Genomic DNA, 19,542 nt, shown 5'->3' on the forward strand with positions numbered 1-19,542 from the left:
TCATCACAAAGGGAAAGAATTCTTTTTTGCAATGAAAAAAAAATGATTAAATTTTATCAATATTTCAACCCGTCATTAACATTTTTAAAAAAGTCAAAAGTGTCCATTTTACCCCAACCTCCCCTAAGGGGAGGCTATTATTATTATAGTGCTATTAAAATTCTAATGTTTCGAATACTTCGTATGAGCGGGTAATATCTCGATTTTTGCACAAGCTAGAGTGTTTATAAAATAAACATTTCTACAAACTCATATTCGCCAGGAAAGTTTTTTACGGCCCAATGACGAAACTTACTATTTTTTCAGTATAGAGAAAACAGGCCTCACACGAATATAAACAGCCCAAGAAGAAGAAAAAACAGGGAAATGAAAAATACGGTGAAATGTACAACGAGTGAGGAAATAAAACACTTTAGTAATTTTGCTCATTACAAGAGGGATCATTTCATTACGCACGAATCATTCAGTAATTCCGATAATGAGAGATATTACGGGAATTTCGCGGTAATATATTGCCAACTTTTCCTGCAGATAATTTCATGAACTATAAAAGAGGTCTTCTGACATTTTTCTCTGTACGTGGTAGTTCTGAAGATATTCACGAAAAAATTCACTCGCCTTAATAATTTATTTTTACAAATTTCAATGAGTGGATGGAATCTAAAAATCTCCGATGACATTCAGATTTGAATTGACGTCAGTGCGCATGTATAGCCACTGGATTGGACCACGTGGTATATCAAAAAGAGGCAGCCAGTCAGTATCGCGTCAGTGGTCTAAACGCACTGGATATTTCGAGCATCTTCTCTCTCGCAAAAATACTAAACTGTCAAATGCTCAGGTGTACGAACGGCAGTCGCATTGACAGCAGTGTACAAGTTTGGTTGAAGGAGTTGATAGTGCACGATCGTTGATTTCCCCCATAATTATCGAGATGAGACCAGCCAGGAGGAGACAGCAGGGGTTAGAGTACGGTTTGTACTTGCTGGGGATGCAGGCTGTGAATTATGGGATTGATAAAATTCCACCGGTTACCTTGGCTGCGATTATTGGACAAGTGAGTCATACAGAATTGATAAAAATGAGAAATCGATTGATTAGTTTATCTGCTTTATTCATGAATTGATAAATTCATCAATGCGATGTGACGAAATTTTCTTTTTCTTTGCTTCTGTTTGTGGAGAGTAAATTATGTTAAATTCAATTCAATTTCTCTCAGTGTCAATATTAATCAACACTCTCCCTCAAGAATTATTATTCATTAATGAGATGATTATTGATTGATATTAATTACGAGAGAACATCATTTGAATGAAAAATCAATAAACTAATTAACTAATTGATAATTAGTTCAGTTACGAAGACGTCAAACGAGATGATCTCGTTGAATCTCAAACAGTTGAGGTTTCTACGAAAATTTCACTGTCTCCTTAATTCTAAGGAATACAGTTTAGGAATAACTGTCCTGATATTTTGAATTCCGCTGACAATTCACTGGAATTCCAAATCTTTGAGCAGCAGGAAGTCGAGAACTTTCCAACTTGCTTGATTATTTTATGAAAACCTGAATTTTCAGTATCAAATTGTGCTTGTGTTTTAATTAATACACAATGCAAGATTATATTCACCTGAATTCCCTCATTCTCATTGAGTTTTTCATCAAATTATGAATTTTCAATGAAGACATTTATTGAAATTTTAGTGAAACCCGATTTAATTGACAAAATAATTCAATTACAATTTTTAAAGTTTTGCATTAGCTTTTATAGAAAATTTTTAATATTCTATAAATCAGATTCAAATTCATACTTTTCAAAATTTACTTGTAAAAAATTATTATTACCAAGAGAAAGATTGGAAAAATCAAGAATATCTTAACCTAAATTTCATTGATTCCGTCATCAAATTGTGAATTTTCAATTACAACAGTCCTTGAGATTTCCAGACAACGTCAGTTAATAAACATCTTCTAAAAGTGTACGAATCCTGCCAGAAAATTAAAAATGAATGGAAAATTAATTGACGAAATAATTAACTTATAATTTCTGAGGTTTCACATTACCTTTCAAATAAAATGAAAGAAATTCGAAATTGTCTTGGCGATTCCTGAAATTAATTAATAAAAAATCGTTATCAACAACACGAAAAAGCCATCATTTTCTCCTAATTTCAAGTGCAAACATTGATCCCAAAAAATTAATTTCCAGGCTCTACTTTACATCGGAGTAATCCAGGTTCCCTGGAATTCCGAGGATGTCTGCATATCAGCAGTGAAGATCCTGAAGTACAAAGACTGGAGGTCCTTCTTCATGTCCAACTTCGAGCATGGCTCAGACATGCACCTGTACTACAACATGATATCGTTTATACTGAAGGGCGCCTACCTGGAGCCCATGTATGGCACAGCCAATTTCGGTATTCTCCTGGGGATCCTCTCCACGGGGTGCAGTGCCATGTACGTCGGCTTGTCCTACGCACTCACCCAGATCACAGGGGATTACGGGTACTTCACGACCTGCGCCATAGGATTCTCCGGGGTCCTCTTCGCTCTGAAGGTCATCGTCGTCTGCGAGGAACACGACAGACTGCACGACATAGGGGGATTCAGGGTCCCCAGTAAATTCGCTGTCTGGGGAGAGTTGATTATGATTCATCTACTCGTGCCTAATGCCTCGTTTGTGGGACATCTTGGGGGCATTTTGGTCGGGTGTTTGTACTGCTATACTTCCGTTGGAACTTTTATCGATGCCAGAATCAACTCCATCACTGGAAGACCGATTATTCATGAAGAGGCTTTCTACAGGAGAAGATCTATTTTTTGATTTTTTTTTATTGAGGGGGGAGGGTATATCTGGAGGGTTAAACAAAACTTATAGGGGTTTTTGTGGGCTAGAAGAAAGGTCTTTACATTTTTGAATTTATCCAGTAGTTTCAGAGATATTTTGAGAAAGAATGAAAGAATTTTCCTTGTTTTCACTGGGATAAATATCTTTGGAAGGGAAACTTTCAGAAAAATTTATCAAACGACTTTTCTTTTCGTGGCTAATTTTATGGTGCACAGCAAACCTCTGGAATATTTCCAAAATAGAAGAATGTGATAACACGAGGAACTAGAACAAATGACTTAATTTTTCATTTTTCTACTTTAAAAATTCTGTTGCAAATTTTCAATCTTTTTTAACCTAAAACTGAATCCTAAATAAGAAGAATTAATAAAGATAGATGAATGCCAGAAAGTCCTCAAATTAAATCCCACAATGTTTTCATAATTTCATTTTATTACTCTAAACAATTGAAAATAATTTCTTCCATAAATTTAATTTAAAGGCTTTCTCTGGGGTTCGTTAGTTAAAAAACGAGATCTTTTCCGTAAAAAATATTTTGCCTGCAAATATTTCGGGCAGGAAGAAATCTCCAAGAATCAAAATGCGTCAAACGAGAAACTAGAGCAAATAATTTAGAAAAAAATCCTGAACAAGAATAATTGACGATTTATTTGAAATTAGTGAGGGACAAATATTGCTCAAATTAAATCCAAAAACCTTCTCATAATTTAATTTTATTATTCAAAAGAATTGAAAATTTCTTCCATAATGTAATTCAAAGACTTTCTCTGGAGTTTGTTAAACAGAAACAAATATCTCTTTTGTAAAAAATATATTTATAACACGACTTAGAACTAGCATAGATGTAAACTATTTACAGTGGATTAGTTCACGTGAATGACCCGGTGCATTCGGAGCCTGAAGAAACAAGTGTGATCGACTGCGTGTACATTTTCGTAATAAAAAAAAACATGAAAGCTCTACTAAAACTTTTCCCCTCAATTCCCTGAGAAATTTCCACCTAATTTATACAATTTGTACAGCGTTACTTCAGGCAGATGAAGCTGAGTATTGAAGGGATTGAAATCAACAGGTCCTAAACGGGCATTTGTGTATGGAATATCGTAATATGTGCAGTAAGCTGTGAATTTCCTCATGGTAGCTGCGTCTCCTTCAATTGCACCTGTTTGAATATATTTTTTCAATACTGGCCGTAATTCTGAAAAATCAAAAAACAAACATTAGTTTTGGTGATTTCACAGGAACGAGAAAGAATGGACCAAATTAATTTAGTTGAAACGTAGAGAATGAATCAAATTTTTATATAAATTTTTGCGGAATATTTTTCAATTCAAGATTTTTTACTCATTAAAAATTTTTTATAACACTAAATTTGTTCAACAAAAAAAATCAAGATGAATTTTTTTTAAAATTCGAGACCAGAAATTTTTTGATAAAACAGATTCAATAGAAGTAATTATTTTTTCACAGAAATCTCCAAGCAACAATCTTGTAAGTTTTTTCAGCTATACTTTTTCCTCATTACAAAATCAAAGGGAATAAAAACTTGAAAAGTTGAGGCCCAAGAATTCTTATGAAAGAAATAACAATTTCTTCTTCTAATTAATTAAAAACATTCACTCATTACAAAATCTAAGAGAAAGGAAAATAAAAAAATTCGGGCCCAAGAATTATTATAGAAAATCCCAACAGAATAAATTATACAGAAAAATCTCCATCTCTCAACTTTTTCGTATCAAAAAATTGCCACTGAAAAACGCAGAAATCATTAAATTCTCCCTTTACTATTTTTTCTTTCTCAAATAATCGTTGAATTAACATCAATAAAAAATACTGAATAATCTTCACCTTCCTCCCACATATCCATGATCAGTGCCACCCGCTGTTTGATCGCAAGAACGCTCTCGACACTGAAAAGAGCATTAGCATCATCGACCTGGCACCTAGCGAGGACATGAGCAGCCACGAGTTTAACCTGCCACACAAGATTGCTGGTGGGTCTCCTCTCAATGACCTCAATGCTCTTATAAAGATTCACCCAGAGAGGCAGCAGACTGACTTTATCCTTAATAACACACTCATAAACAATGATGGCCAGGGTCTGCAGGAAGTACCTCTCGACCTCAGAGACTTCCCTGGCCTCCTCCTGAGCGTTAACAAGACTCTGGGGGCTCCTCGCAGGTGAAGAGCTCTCCCCGATCTCCATTTTCTCAGACAAGCTCTCTCCAAAGCTCTTCGAGACATACCCGGAGTTAACCTTACTGCTCCCTTGTATCGAAACCTCCCCAAACTTCCTCTCAAAATTCTCACTGGATCGTTTCTGCAGGAAGTACTTGACGATATTCAAGACGGTTTTGTCATTGGTGAAACTAGTGACGTGCTCCTGCCTGGCAGCCCACGGTATAACATTCTCAGTAGTCAAAGTTTGAGCAACAAGACTCCTGAAGCCCTGAGGATCCTCCACATACGGAAGACACCCAGCTTTCTGCTTCACATCCAGTGAATCACACTTGGACAACATTCCCTCCAGCAGCTGCCAGTTGTGGCCCCTCTGAAAAACAATCTCCCAGTACCTGCAATGAAATAAACTAAAATTAAATATGAGAAATAAAAATTCAATAAAATCAGTAACAAGAATAAGAATTGACAGTGAATTAAATAAATAGAATGCTTTAATTATAGAATTTGCAATAGTATGAAATAATAATTTTTTTTGTGAAGAATAAGTATATGATCTCATGAGGGACACTGTGTGTACGAAACTTTGTCAAATGTTAAATAATTGTTTCTCTATTCTTCCAATTTTAGAATGATTTGTTTAAAATTGTTGTGATCATTGAGAAATAAAGAGTTTTGTGAAGAAAAACAGAAATGGTTGGACTAATTTTTCTAAATAACTAGGAATAAAATTGAAAATAATGAATGAAATAAACAAAAATAAAATCAATGAAGACATAATGTTAAATAATTGAATAATTAACCAATCGTATCTGATTTCATTTGAATATCGTAAACAATGTATTTCATTATTTGATTAGTTCTTAGGGGATCATTTCATCCCAGAAAAATGAGAAATACAATGATATCAATAATAGCACTAATAATTTTCAATGAATTAAATAATCAGAAATAACATTAAAAAATAATGAATGAATTAACCAAAACAAATGATGAAAATGAGACTAATAAAGTACCCGATGATAAACATGTCTTCCACTAATTATAATTTTAAGTAGATTAATAATTATAAACAATAGTTTGCCCTAAAGGTATTTTGTACCTCAATATCTATAAAAATACATTTAATGAAATTCAATACCTATCATCCTTCAACTCCACCCTCTCCAGACTCTCCAACTGCGGAAGAAGACAAGGAGCCTTCATGGTGATCTCCTGTCCCTTCTCGAGCTTCTCCGACCTGAAAGTGAGCTTCAAGGTGGCGTAGCAGTGAGCCCTGCTGTCAATATCCCTGGGTAAAACCAGTCTGGGCTGGGCTGCGAGGACATACAGATGCCTCAAAGCCTGGAGATGATACCTATTATCATTGCTGTGCGTTGGGAACTTGGGGAATAGAGAGATAATCAATGCAGCCACTGCACTGGGACTGTTGGACAGTGTGTACCTCCCTCCCCCCAGGAACAACAGGCCCAGAGCCATGTGAGTGGCCAGATGAGAGCCATAAGTGACGACACTCGACGCTGGTCCCACTCTCGTTCTGATCTGCCTGCAGATCCTCATGACGTCCAGATTACCAGTTCCTGCCATCACCACTGCAGCTGACAGTAGAGTTACGTTGAGACACGTTTCAATTGTGGATTTTCCTGCAAGCTCTCCAATGGACTTGTGGGACAGAGCTGTGAACATCTTCGCGTAGTTCAAGAGGATCTTGAAGGCATTCTCATTAGCACTCCCTGCGTACTTGAGGCCAAGAGCCATGCAGGCACCAGCTATGATGTTGCAGTAGGTTTGATTCATGGTCTCCAGGTCGACATTCTGGGTGATCTCAGAGGTTGGCTTCTGCAATCTGTACTTGTAGACGATATCAGGGACGTGGGAGGAGACCCAGCTGTTCGTGGGCTCAATCTCATCCCAGAGGATGAGGGATCTCGACAAAATCCTCAGTAGCAGGAGATCAGGCCTGACGAAGTCCAGGAGAAACTGGGTACCAGGAGCTCGCATCCACTCTGCAACAGCTCGATTTCCAGTGTTGAAGTACATCAAACCGAGGGCTATTGTAGCCCCTGGACTGGTGACATCGATGTTGATGGAGTCCCCCTCGCGAATTTGATAGCTGGGGGATTTGTATTTTTCCTTTTGGGCACCTGTGAAGGGTCTCGAGTTCCCCCCGACCATGTAATAGTGGAGGGTGTCAGGGATGCTGGCTAGGTCGGCCCCACCACCTCGTCCTAGGACCACGAGACCCAGGGCGAGCCCTGCTGCGAGGGAGTAGGACTCCCGGTCGACGCAGTTCTTCATCTCTGGACCTGGGGGTCTTCCTATCTCTGATAGGAGGGCGTGCGAGATGTGGCGGTGGGCTGTGCCCTCGTAAACGAGGCCCACTCCCATCAGTGCAGCCACCTGACGAAAATATAAGGTGGAATAACGAATTGGTGTGCAGGGAGCGCGACTTAATCATTAGTTTTTAGAATATGAAATTGAATCAACACTATAGATGGATCAATCTTGGATTCAATCAGTCTTCAATAAATATCTCGGAATCTAAGGAAGATAGCAAAATTTTTATTATAAACTTTTTTGTAGAGCCGATTGAGTGCTACAACAAATGTAATTATGAAAATTTTGCTATCTCCCTCAGATTCGGAAATATTCCTCAAAAACTCAATTGGGAGATAAGTCGACTTGAACCGTTTTACCACTTCACTACTGAATTCATCATTTTCATTGCCAATATAGTACTATTCTCTATTCTAAGACAATTCATATTAATCAGGAGGATGGACATTGACTAATTGACACCAATTTTTGCGCAACATTTCGAACTGAATAGCGAGCAATTTCAGTGAATAATAAGAAATATTACTATTGGTCTCCTTTCTATTATAGAGAAGAGAGAAGAAAATCATTGTCAATCATTATTGAGAGATGGGATCAATAAAGTAATCAATAATTTCAAAAGTTCAAGAGAATCCAAGAAAAAATAGTAATTATGCCAAATGAATTTGTTCGTTTTCAGAGTAATTTTTCCAAAATAAGTAAAAATTTAACTTATATCTAGGATTACTTTACTTTCTACTATTTTTACTGCGAACTAGAAACTTTTTTTTCCTGCGTAATAATAATAATAATAATAATAATAATTGCAAACTAAATGAAAAATTCTAAATTTTCGGGAAAATTCAAGCGAACGAAAAGTCAATTATCCCGAACGAATTCGTTTTGCACAAATAAATTATCCTACATGTATACTCTCCCTACCTGAACATTCTGTTGAACATTGAGTTCGATGCTAGTGGGTGGGAGAAGAGTCTCCACATGAAGAGACAGCAGCTTGGTCATGGAGACGTCCATACTGCCCCGATGAGTGGCAGAGAGTCCCAGAAGAAGTCCAACATTCGTCGACTCGTGACACTCCACGAGGTACTCGTACATGCTGAAGGGAGCGAGTTTCTTCAGGTGCCCATTGAGCCCCAGAGCCATCAGGAAGCCCGAGTGCTCGATGCCGAACTCTCCCTGCTGCTGTTTATTGTACACAATCCAGGTGGAGTCGATGTTGGAGGCGTCCGGGTGGATCCTGAGGCCTGCAGCCACTCCATTGTGGAATAGCGGCCAGAGATTCATGTTCGGGGGGACGTCGATGTGGGAGAGTTCGACTGTGGTGCCCCTCAGCGCCGCCTTCCCCGTGAGACAGAGTCTAGGAATGGGCAGTTGTTCTGTAACGATTGGCGTTGATGTTCTCAGGGTGAACATTCCTCGCGCCACTGGGAGAGCCATTGTCCGTGAGCATAACGCGTGGAGATGACGCTCTTGCTCCTCGATGAACTCGTGATCGGAGACCTCGGGGCGCTGGACGATGGCGATTTTCACGGGCTTCGAGGAGTTCAGGAGGCGACGAACCTCGGAGATCCTGTGGTCCTTGTTGAAGCGCAACTTGAGGATCGCGTCGTCGAAGGTCATGCCGTCGTCCTGCTCGGGGTCGCGGATTGGGTAGTTGGAGGTGGAGTCGGTGTCCAATTTGTGGGAGAGGTTCTTCAGGTGTTTTTCGAGGGCAGCCAGGTCCTGACGGTCCACCAGCTCGTAGGCCTGGGTCGGCCAGGTTGACGGGGGCCGCTCTCGGCAACGGTACATCACGTCTTTCAGTATTAGGGAGACCCCTGGGGGGAGAGTCTCCAGGTCCTTCTTGGACATGCCCATCTCGTGGTAGAGGAGGACTATTCTGGAATGTTTTAGGGGGAGTGTATTTGCGACAGCAATTAGCTGTTGAAGTCAATTCGGGAGCACTTGCGGCTTTTGGGGATTTCTCGAGAACTACAGGAGCCTAGACCCAATTGTATTCAATTCCTGAGGAAATTTACGATGTTTTAAGCTAACTTGGGAATAACTTGAGTTAATTCTGACGTTTTCTGCTTTTTTTGCTCCTGTGGGTGGTAGAGCAAAAAGGGGCGTTCCTTGATCACTTTCGTTTTTTGAAGATTTTGTAGAAAACTATAGAACATAAAATTAACTTTTCTAACGTTCAAAAAAAAATTAATCACAACAGTCTCGGCAGAAATGAAAAAACTAATTTTTTCTGATGCAAATTTATAATTCATCTACCAGAAGACTCTGAAAATAGGAATAAAAATAGAAGGTAATGTGTAAAATCATACTGAATCCAATGGCCAGAGAAAAATCTGGGGTACTCGGGCAAAAAGAGGAAATATTTGAATGATTGTATCCCATATAAGCACATGTTAGCGCATGTATTTGGTGCATTTTGTCTAATTCATTTCTAAATAATGAGCATGGGTTGGTGGATTGAAATTTGTCTCAAAGTGAAGGGAATATTTTCATGTCTCAGTTGATAAGAATCTTTTTTTTTCAAGTTTTCTTTTGCGATTTTGGATAAACATCCTTAAGGGGATAATTTAAAAGTGAAATTTAAAAGTCTTCACTGCGCCTTAGGAGCCATTGAACAGTTTATGATATATGACGGAATATGAGAATAACTAGAGAAAATCGCGGACCCGATCAATTTTGCCCCGTATAACTACGAAAAACTTCATTTTTTCCTGTTTTTACCTTCAAAATGCTCCTTGCGCCGTAGTTTTCATACGATTTTACCTTTTTTTTTAAATCTTCGTTACACTCCGAAGAATAAACTTAAGCATCAGTTGTACTTTATTCGCAATAGATTACGAATAAACGAATTTTGAATTTCATAAATTTTACTCCACTCTAGAGAGGCGAAAAATGCATTCTGTCAAATATTCCCGTTATTCTAATCTCTGAATGTTAATAAAATTATCCTCAACATAATTATTGCTCTATGATTCGACCGTTCGATCGTCCTAGCTGCGTCTTCGAAAAACAAAAAATTCCATACCAATCATGCCTGTCTCAACTCACCTGTCAGCAACCGGTCTCTCCACCTTCCTCGACACATCCTTATCGATCTTGAACCCAGTCTCCTTGTGGTCAACCCGACTCCCCGCCGGTACAATGACCTTGACAAACCTCTCCATCTCCAGTGAGTCCACCCTGCCCTCATTAGCGATCATGGCCACGAGTTGAACGATGCTCTTAGACATGGGGTTCACTCGACTCAGGTGAGGATAAGCCATCGCTTCCCCAGTCTTCAACAGATCATTGAGCGTCTCGAAGACCCTCGGTGGCTTCATCGGCATATAATTAGGGGGAGTAATCTTCTGGAGATCAGCTGAATTCATCTGCGAGGGACACTCATAGTCTGAACAGTGGCCTGGATGATCCAGGAAATAATGATGCGAGTACATATTGAACTTCAGATCTCTGCTGAGTTGGTGCAGCAGTTGGGCAAGGAGAGGCAAGCTCTCCGACATCACGCAATTCAGCTTCAACTCTTCATAGAGAAGATGAAGGGAGAATAAAACCAGAGGTAGATAAGGAAACAGAATGGCCTGAGTGCTGATTCTCCCAGCGTTGCCGTCTCGATCGACCCTGATGGTGACCTCAGGCTTCACAGCAATGGATTTCGACAGATGAAGAACATTTGCGACTAAATTCTGGGAGTTCTTATGCTCCTGGGACCCCAAAGTGTTCAGCCAGTCCTCTTGTGACCCAGAGTCATTGGTCTTCTGCTTTTTGGGAACGACGATGGGACTGCTCCTCTCCGCACAGCCATCGCCATCGTTCCTCCTCACCAGAGGTAGCTTATCAACATCGTACCCAAGGAGAGTCAGTAGAACCACGATGAACAGGTGCCACTCCTGGGATAACGAGAAATCCTGTGGTCCAGGGGCATTTCTAGCCCCATACCACTTGACGAGGAGCTGCATGGCCAGATCACGTTGCAAGACACTCCTCAGGGCCTTGAGACACCTGGTGACTAATGGAGAAGTGCTCGAGGTGGGCAACGCCACCCTGTAGAAGCTCTTGTTCCCATACTCCAAAGTGATTTTATTCCCAACTGCGTCTTTGAGACCGACCAATCCAGCGTCGTGAATGGAGTTGTCCATCAGCATCGTGGGCCTCCCACAGGTGCCAACGGGGCTCAAAGTATGCAGCGCCTCATCGAACTTTATGTCCCCCCCAATGTGCTGAGCATTCAACGAACTCCTCTTGGGGAAGGGTGAGCTCACCAGTTTGGGCCCTAAATTACTCGAGAAGTAGTTGCAGCCGATGGTCGGATGCAGACTTGGTATGTGAACCTTCCCGACACATGTGACGCCCGAGTACAGTGTCACGCCGTTTGATAAGTCCAGGGTGGCGATCATGTTAATCGAGGGAAGATTGACAGCGTCCTTAGCAACAATACTAGCCACCATGCCGAAGATAATCTGCTGTTGCTTGTTAGTCTTCTCGATTCTGACTAGAAATAATTGGGACCTCGAGGGGACGAGGTACCCCAGGTACCCCTGGCCCACGAGGTCGGACGTGAGGAGCACCTTGGACGCCTTCCCAGAGGGAACCTCCTTGGGAACCCCCGAATTCTCTGTCCAGACGTGATCCAGACAGATCTCAGGGTACAACGGTTTACTAGAAGTAACAGGTGCATCCTGAAAGTGGAAACTGTTGCAACTGCTGGGATTGTGCTGGGAGTGACACATGATGGTGGCCATGACGGTCTGATGGAGACGAGTCTGGTGGATTATGGGGCCCATGGAACCTCCGATTAGAGGAGAGAAAGCTGGATGGGTTGGGGACTGACACCTGGAGATTGTCGCCATGGGGCTTTGAGATCTTGAGTGAGTAGTCTGGTGTTGTTGAGGTGAGGGGGCACCTCCTGAGCACGAGGTCGTGTAGGAGGTGCCTCTGGAGCCGAAGGGACTGTTCGACATTCCCAAGCTCATTCCCATGCTGACGCCACTCAGTTGGGGATTGGGCACGCCGAAGAGGCTCAAATGGGTCTTCGTGCTGCAGCTCTTGTTTCCAGAGGCATTTCCAGGCAGGTGCAGGGGGGAGGCACTCGTCGAGTGGTTGAACATGCTCGGGGTGACGTCGCCGGTGCCACAGACCACCTGCCTCTCATCCATGGAGGCCTTTCTTATTTTGTAGACCGAGTGGAGACCTGTCTTCGTGTCGTAGATGACTGCTAGCGAGGGGGATGACGAGGTGAAGACTATCTGCTGGCTGGGCTCGCACATGTAAGTGATTGTGCCGTGTTTCATCAGGAGGGGGCAGATCTCGTCCAGGGGGTGGGTCAGGGAGAACGCGATGGGAAGGGTCGGGTCGTTCTGTTGAGCCCATCGACTGGTTTCCAAGGAGGCGTATCGAGAGGCCGCTGGCACCTGGGACTTCTCCAAGAGAATTCCGTACTTGGTCGGCCAGACCGAGGAGATCTGGAACTGCAGGCTCGACACGTAGTCCTCACCGGTCTCGGTGAAGACTTTTAGGGTGTAGGAGTCCAGCAGACAGATGCACTCCACTGTCTTCTCCGGGGCTTCCGGGTCCTCGGGGCTTGGGGGTGGCGAGTGACTTTGGCTTGGGGGGTTTGTGCAGAAATTGCACCAGAGTGCGTGCTTTATGTCCGTGTCGCAGGTGTAGCTGGTGCGCAGGACTCGAGTGAGCTGGGAACCCCTCGAGTGCACTGCCACTTTGCCGGAGCAGTAGAGCTCCTCTTCGCCGTGATCCGGCGTGTCGCGGATCAACCAGAATTCTTTTAGGGACTTGTCGGATATGTTGACTTGACTGAATTTTTGGAGGAGAGCACTGTCGTTTTGGAGGGTTCGGTTCTCAGCATTTTGCTGGTGGATTACGGAACCCGGGTGGCGGCGGTAGGTCTGACGTCCACCTGGTGAATATTCCTGGGGGGAAGGGGTTTGAAGGGGGTTTGATCTTATTAATTCAGTAGCGAAGTGGTCGGACGGTCTAAGTCAGTTTAGTCTTTAGTTGAGTTTTCCGCAAGTGTTTCCGAATTTAAGGGAGATAGCGAAATTTTCATAATAACATTTTTTGGAGAGCGAATTGAGTGCTACTAAGAAGGTTATGAGAAAAAATTTTCTATCTCCCTTAGATTTTGAGATATTCGTTGAAAACTGGCCAATCGCCAAAATCGACTTAAACTGTTTGACCACTTTGTTACAGAATTATGAGGTTCTCTGGGTGAGGGGGCACGATTTTGCCTATTGGGCAGGTTCCATGAATAGCTCGGAATCGAAGATAGATAGGAAAATTTTTAATACAAACTTTTCTAGGGCGAATTGGGAGCTACAAAAAAGGTGGTTACAAAACTTTCGCTATCTCTCGGAGATTCGAAGATATTCCTCGAAAATTGAGCTAAATGCTCATTCGATTCGAATCGTTTTACTGGTGCACTACTAAATTTTCGTCGGAAATTTTTTGTTGGACGTGTGAATTGTCTGCAAAATCTTCTGAGGATTTGGAATTCAGACGAGTATTTATTTTTTATTTGCGTAATGCACGTTACGCGATCCTAGCCTTTTTATGACATGTAAATTTTAAGTAACCAGATTGATAACGTGAACGCGATAACGAACGTTTAAAAAAATATAATCTGAGGAATTTTGGTATTCGATTGAAGTCTACGATGTTTTATTTCAATGTCCCTGTGTCACTCTGTCTTGTGTAACATTCGTTAGATTGTAGCATCAAGAGAAGAGTGAATGAAAAAATGAATAAAAGAAGAGTTCTAGGAAAGTAATGTAACTAGGGAGTAACAAGTGACATTTCAAATGAAATTCCTGATGGAGATCTCCTCATAGAAATATCGCAAGTGAGAAAATCAATGGGAATTGCAGATTTCCATTCACTTATTCAGAGGGAATCAGTAAAAATTGTAAAAATATTCAACTTCACGTGAAAATTGAAGATTATCACGAAAGAAATTATTTATCTAAGATTGACAGAGTAGATAGCCCGCGGATAATACCGAATCATCTCCACTTAGAATCCATTGAATTCGATTGGATTTTAGCTGGAACTTGAATTTCCCAAAACTTCCTCTCGAATCGAATTTAATAGCAATGTTTTGAAAATAACAGTGTATTAGAAAACTAAAAGACTGTATTAGAAAATAACGAGATTTTTTTCTGGGTTTGCTCATTCATTCTTCTTTTATGTCGATAATTTGTTTTCCAAAATAACATGTTTTTAAGAATTTACCACCTTTTTCTTGTTCTATTCTATAAAAGATAATTTAAAATTTGGAGCAATTGCATCGGTGATTGTTGCTGATGAATTGTTTGGAGTACTCACCAGCGGGTCTGAGGCTGCGATCATTCTTTCCTTGGTGTCATCCAGATTTGCTGAATTTCTGGGTGGAATTTATGGAGAATTATCTCTACTTCACTAGAACTTCTTAGTTGATGATTTCACTGTAAACGTTTGGGGTTTAAATAAATTGGATTAATGGGAATGAGTTACTTGGATTGACCGGTTTTTCGAGTGTTTTTTGAGGTTATGGGTGATGACTATGGAGGCTGCCATGTTGAAATGACGCACTGCGATATTTACCGCCAAGGACAACAATTTCAAAGTTATTTTATTTTATTTTATTCCGCCATTTAAAATTCAGAAAAAGAGGGGTCTAAAGACCTTGATTAAATCGTAAACTGTATTGAAAAATTTCTGATTGTGGATTTATCACTTCTGTCTTTCATAAATGATGAACTTTACGATTTAGTTGTTAAAAAAAAAGGGAAATGGACATACGGAGATTTGAATGGAATAAAAACAATCAGACTGTATGAAATTATGTATTTATTAAAATCAATTTCAAAACAATTTTACTCCCTTAATTCTATGTTTTTTCCTTCGTAAATAAATTTTTAAATTCAACTATTCGAAATGAAGAAAAATGGAGGTATGGTAACATTTATATAACAATCATATGGTGACAATTAAATCATAAGATAAATTAAAGAATGATCAATTGTTCATTTATTACTGCTTTCGTTGATACAAGACGAATTTTTAAATTTCGGGGAGGGTAAGGCGAAACGGACCGCAGGGCAAAAGGGATCCCTAGGGCAAAACGGATCGCCGACAGAAAATTGATAATTTTTGTTTTTGCTTCCATTTGAAAGCAAAAACAACCGCAAAAATTGCGGTTCAACAACATTTCTTGTCTATAAAACCCCTCTGAAGGTTACGGTTCAGGAAACTCACTTTTAATTCAACACATTGTTTTCTTGATTTGAAGAAAAAAAAAAGCAAAAATGACCAATTTTCTATCAGTGATTCGTTTTGCCCTACCCTCCCCTACTTACAGAAAACCAGAGAAATGGAGATACAAAGACTTTAGACTCAATAAAAACTTAAGTCAGAAAATACCAAATTGTGTTTATTTAATTCCCAGTTCGATCTAATAATCATTTTTATTTACATGCATATAAAAATGAATAATCGAAGCAATTATCTTGGAGTGCTGTTGGCAATCTGCTCCTTCAGCACCAGAATACTCTGTCTTTGCTCCATGGGGAGCTTGGCGATCTGGTCGTCCGTCAGCTGGAGCACTTGCATGATCAACGCAGCCTGGAATATAAATCCCAACAATCAAATCAATGGGAGAATAATTTTTCATTAACTGTGGGGCTGTGTTTGTACTCAGGGACAAGAAAGTGAAGTTTATTGCTCTGATGGTAGAATTGGAAGTGTTGTCTTTACCTTCTCCTGGTCAGAGGCTCCACTGGGAATGCTTCCGGCGGGTGACATGCCAGCCATGAGTCTGGAAGCAGCTACACTGGATGCGGAAAATCCAGCTGCTGAAGTTGTTGAGCTCACTGTGTTGATGTTGACTGGAGGTACGGCTGGTGTCACCACTGCACGAGGGACTTGAGGAGCTGCCACGAGGATTGGAGCTAGAATAAGGCAGATATTCAGAGATTTTCAACATCACAGAAGAATTTTTATGACGATAAATTGAATTTATAATAGTATTTGCATTTTTAATTGGGATTTGTTGATTACTCACGAGTGGGTTTGTTCATCCTGGGGTCCACTGTCATTCTGGGGTCTCTGGAGTCACGAGGATCTCTCCCAAATCGATCTGCTCGTGGGTCTCGACAGAAATTGCTGCAAATTGAAGAGAATGTTTCAATGATAATGCTGGGGCCAGGGGAACTATTGAGAATTGATAAAAATTGTTTGAACCTCTCGATTCCCTCCGCAGGAAGAGTGCTAATCAATGGAGTGAATCTATTAATTTTCGTGGTAATTTCAGTTACTTTTGTCGGACTTACTTGTCTGGGGGATTGAAGACTGAGAGACGAGTGTCGATCATTGGAACTACTGGAGGCACCACTGCGATAGGTGGCTGAGTTCCAGTTCTCAGATCCATGTCCATTCTTGCTAATCTGTGGTCGATGGGTCTATCCAATGTTCGCAAGTCTACATCTTTAGCTATAGAAACAAAATAATATTATTGGGTTTTTGAACATTTGTACAATTGAGAAATGTTGATAATTCAATAACAAAACTCGATAAATCGAGACTAATTGATAAATATTTCTTTTTGCTCTGAATTCTTGACATTAACAATATTTCCACAAACCTGAAACCTTGTTTAGAAACCTTATTTTTTAGGCATTAAATCGATTTTTGGAGAAATTCTGAATATGAATAAATTTGTTACTATTCCGAACACATAATTTTTATGGTGAACTATTGATTGTTTATAAATTATTTATAGAAAATGCTCGTAATTTTCAAACAATTTCATAAATCTTCCTCCAAACATAAAGCTTCTAATTTTTTTCAGATTTTTAAAACGTTTTCTAACGGTTCAATACCGCCATTCAAAGTCAGATTGGCAAAGTTTAAATAATAAAATCATTGTAAAATGCTCGGAAATTTAGGGTCAAATGGGGTTCAAATGAAAGCTCTGATGTTCGACTACAAAAGTAGAAAAGCATTTCACTGGAGAAAAAATAGCCAAAATACTTGGGTATCCTCAATCAAATGAAAATGAAAAATAATGATCACTCAATTATCTCGACATAATTCACCTGCAAAAATAGGTGGAGGTGGATTAACAGCAGGAGCAGTCCTGGCAGTGGCCCACGGCTCCTCAATCCTCGGTTGAAACGTTGGAATGGGTGGATGTTCCGTTGGAGTCAGTACTGCGGGAATGGGATTGGCCTTGTGCAGCATGCTGACAGCAGTTTGAGGATCCACAATTCTCATGACAACATGAGCCTGCAGAAGGGCATAAGACAGCTGTGGATTCTGCAGGAGCATCTGCCTCGCCTCATTGGGATTATTCTGAATGCAGACTTTCATCTGCTTCATCAGCTCGAACATCTGCTCTGGTGGTAGTGCAGCTACTGCCTTGGAGATGGCCTCTGGTGCCTTGTCAGACTGCACAGCCTCTCCATAAGTATTCTCTGTGTTATGAGTCTGCAGAAGACTCTGCATCTCCATACGACTCTTCTCTGTGCATGCATTGTCGACTCTCAGGGTTCTTCCACCAATTTCGTAACTATTTAGGTTTCTCATTGCACTCAGGGCGGTCTCCTGGTCCTTGTACTCGCAGAAACCATAGCCCTTGGGTTTTCCAGTTTCTCGGTCGTATACTAATCTGTGGATAGCATTGGAATAATGAATTGACATGGAAATAATTACGAGAATGCATGCAGAGGGCGGAAAATGAGAGAATGAGAAAGTAGGGAGGGGTCAGCATTGGTTGTTAGGACTGTAACTTCTTGTTTGGGTGATTCATGCTTCACTAGCTTTTGACTTTCTTTTGTTGATAAATGTTCTATCAAGAATTATCTTTCGTCGTCGAGCCTACATGAATTTATCATTAAGGAGGATTTTTGATCATTCCAGGAGCATAACGAGATTATTATCAACTGGAATTGCTTGTAACCTGAAAATCCCGGGGTAGTTAGTCAGTTTGAATGGTATATTTTAGGAATTGTTGTAAAGATTGAACAGAATATTTGAGAAAGCCTGCATTTATTATGATTCTAGAAGGATTTTCTATCATTCTTAGAGATATAAAGAAATCTATTATTTCATAAGTATAAAACTTCTTCTTTCTTGAATTTTCCTTTCCTGTTATGAGCATTGGAATAATTAATTGACATGAAAATAATTACAAGAATGCATGCAAAGTGGAAAAAGTGAGAGAAACGTATCGCTTAATAGGTTATCACTCCATTTAATCGATGAAAGTTCATTCTTGATAATTTATTTCTTACTTGAATGAAAGCACTGGCCCAACTTCGCTGAAGATATCCTTCAGGTTCTCTTCTGTGGCTTCGTACGGAATATTTCCAACTGAAAGAGAGAATGAAGCCAATGGCAATAAGATGGAGTAAAAGTAGTTAGAAATATTTCATCCATTGAATTTCTGAATTTCTATAATTACCGAAGACACTCCTCATTGACTTGTCCATAAGCGATTGGTCTGCATTTGAATTAGTCATTTTCTTAGCTGATCGTTAATTACTATTGCTAATTGTCGATTATTTAATTCAGTACATACAACAAGAGGGTTATGTCAGCAAGAGACTGCGACTGTAATTCTTAATGAGGGAGGATCGTTTGTATAATCCATGTACAACTGAGCAGTATCCTATTAGCCGACAAAAAACTATTTTCAAACAAATGACCCTATAGAATCGTTTGTAATTCGTTAGCAGGTCATTGTACATCTCTTTTTAACGTTTAAGAGTTAATGGTCTTTTTTAATTAATTAATCAAGATCATGCATGAATCTAGCCGACAAATTTGGAAAAAAAAAAATTTCACTTTTTTTTTTCAATCGATTGCAAATCGTTTGTAGAATACAAATCTATGACTTTTATTGTTTGAGATTGGATATTTTATTCACAATGATGAAATTCCTTATACCACGCGTGGGTTCTCTGGTTATGAGGTTATGTACTATCAGTTCAAAAACAAAAACAGAGGATCTCCTGGAGTGTTCGTCATTACAATAGTATAGCACCAATGATTGTTATATTTTCATGATGATATTGTTAACTTGTCTGACTATTGAAAGATACACCAGACGTACATATCACTGGGTTATGAGCTGAGAACCGAATTGTCTTGCAACAATTGAGTTCAAGTTTCCCTTGTTTTTTTTGGA

General features: G+C 40.0%; 3 protein-coding genes across 3 annotated transcripts; 1 reads left to right on the top strand and 2 right to left on the bottom strand.

Annotated features, from left to right (window-relative positions):
- The first annotated feature begins 764 nt into the window (after positions 1-764).
- LOC107048822 (rhomboid-related protein 4) lies at positions 765-3,808 on the top strand. The gene is made up of 2 exons (XM_015272244.1): positions 765-1,057; positions 2,208-3,808. The coding sequence occupies exons 1-2, from the start codon at positions 935-937 to the stop codon at positions 2,820-2,822; spliced, it is 738 nt and encodes a 245-aa protein (XP_015127730.1). The 5' UTR covers positions 765-934; the 3' UTR covers positions 2,823-3,808.
- LOC107048821 (anaphase-promoting complex subunit 1) lies at positions 3,321-14,867 on the bottom strand. Its single transcript, XM_015272243.2, has 6 exons — positions 14,700-14,867; positions 10,413-13,288; positions 8,283-9,240; positions 6,166-7,424; positions 4,695-5,419; positions 3,321-4,044 (listed from the first exon to the last, which is right to left on the bottom strand). Exons 1-6 carry the CDS (start codon positions 14,721-14,723, stop codon positions 3,824-3,826), a joined length of 6,063 nt encoding a protein of 2,020 aa, XP_015127729.1. The 5' UTR covers positions 14,724-14,867; the 3' UTR covers positions 3,321-3,823.
- Positions 14,868-15,765: 898 nt separating this feature from the next.
- On the bottom strand, positions 15,766-18,999 carry LOC107048764 (cleavage stimulation factor subunit 2). Its single transcript, XM_015272123.2, has 7 exons — positions 18,817-18,999; positions 18,647-18,725; positions 17,450-18,021; positions 16,685-16,844; positions 16,417-16,517; positions 16,110-16,303; positions 15,766-15,977 (listed from the first exon to the last, which is right to left on the bottom strand). Exons 1-7 carry the CDS (start codon positions 18,872-18,874, stop codon positions 15,858-15,860), a joined length of 1,284 nt encoding a protein of 427 aa, XP_015127609.1. The 5' UTR covers positions 18,875-18,999; the 3' UTR covers positions 15,766-15,857.
- Positions 19,000-19,542: the final 543 nt, after the last annotated feature.

Source organism: Diachasma alloeum, unplaced genomic scaffold (genome assembly GCF_001412515.2).
Source record: "Diachasma alloeum isolate Michigan unplaced genomic scaffold, Dall2.0 Dall_scaffold_00197, whole genome shotgun sequence".
In the NCBI taxonomy this organism is placed as follows: domain Eukaryota; kingdom Metazoa; phylum Arthropoda; class Insecta; order Hymenoptera; family Braconidae; genus Diachasma; species Diachasma alloeum.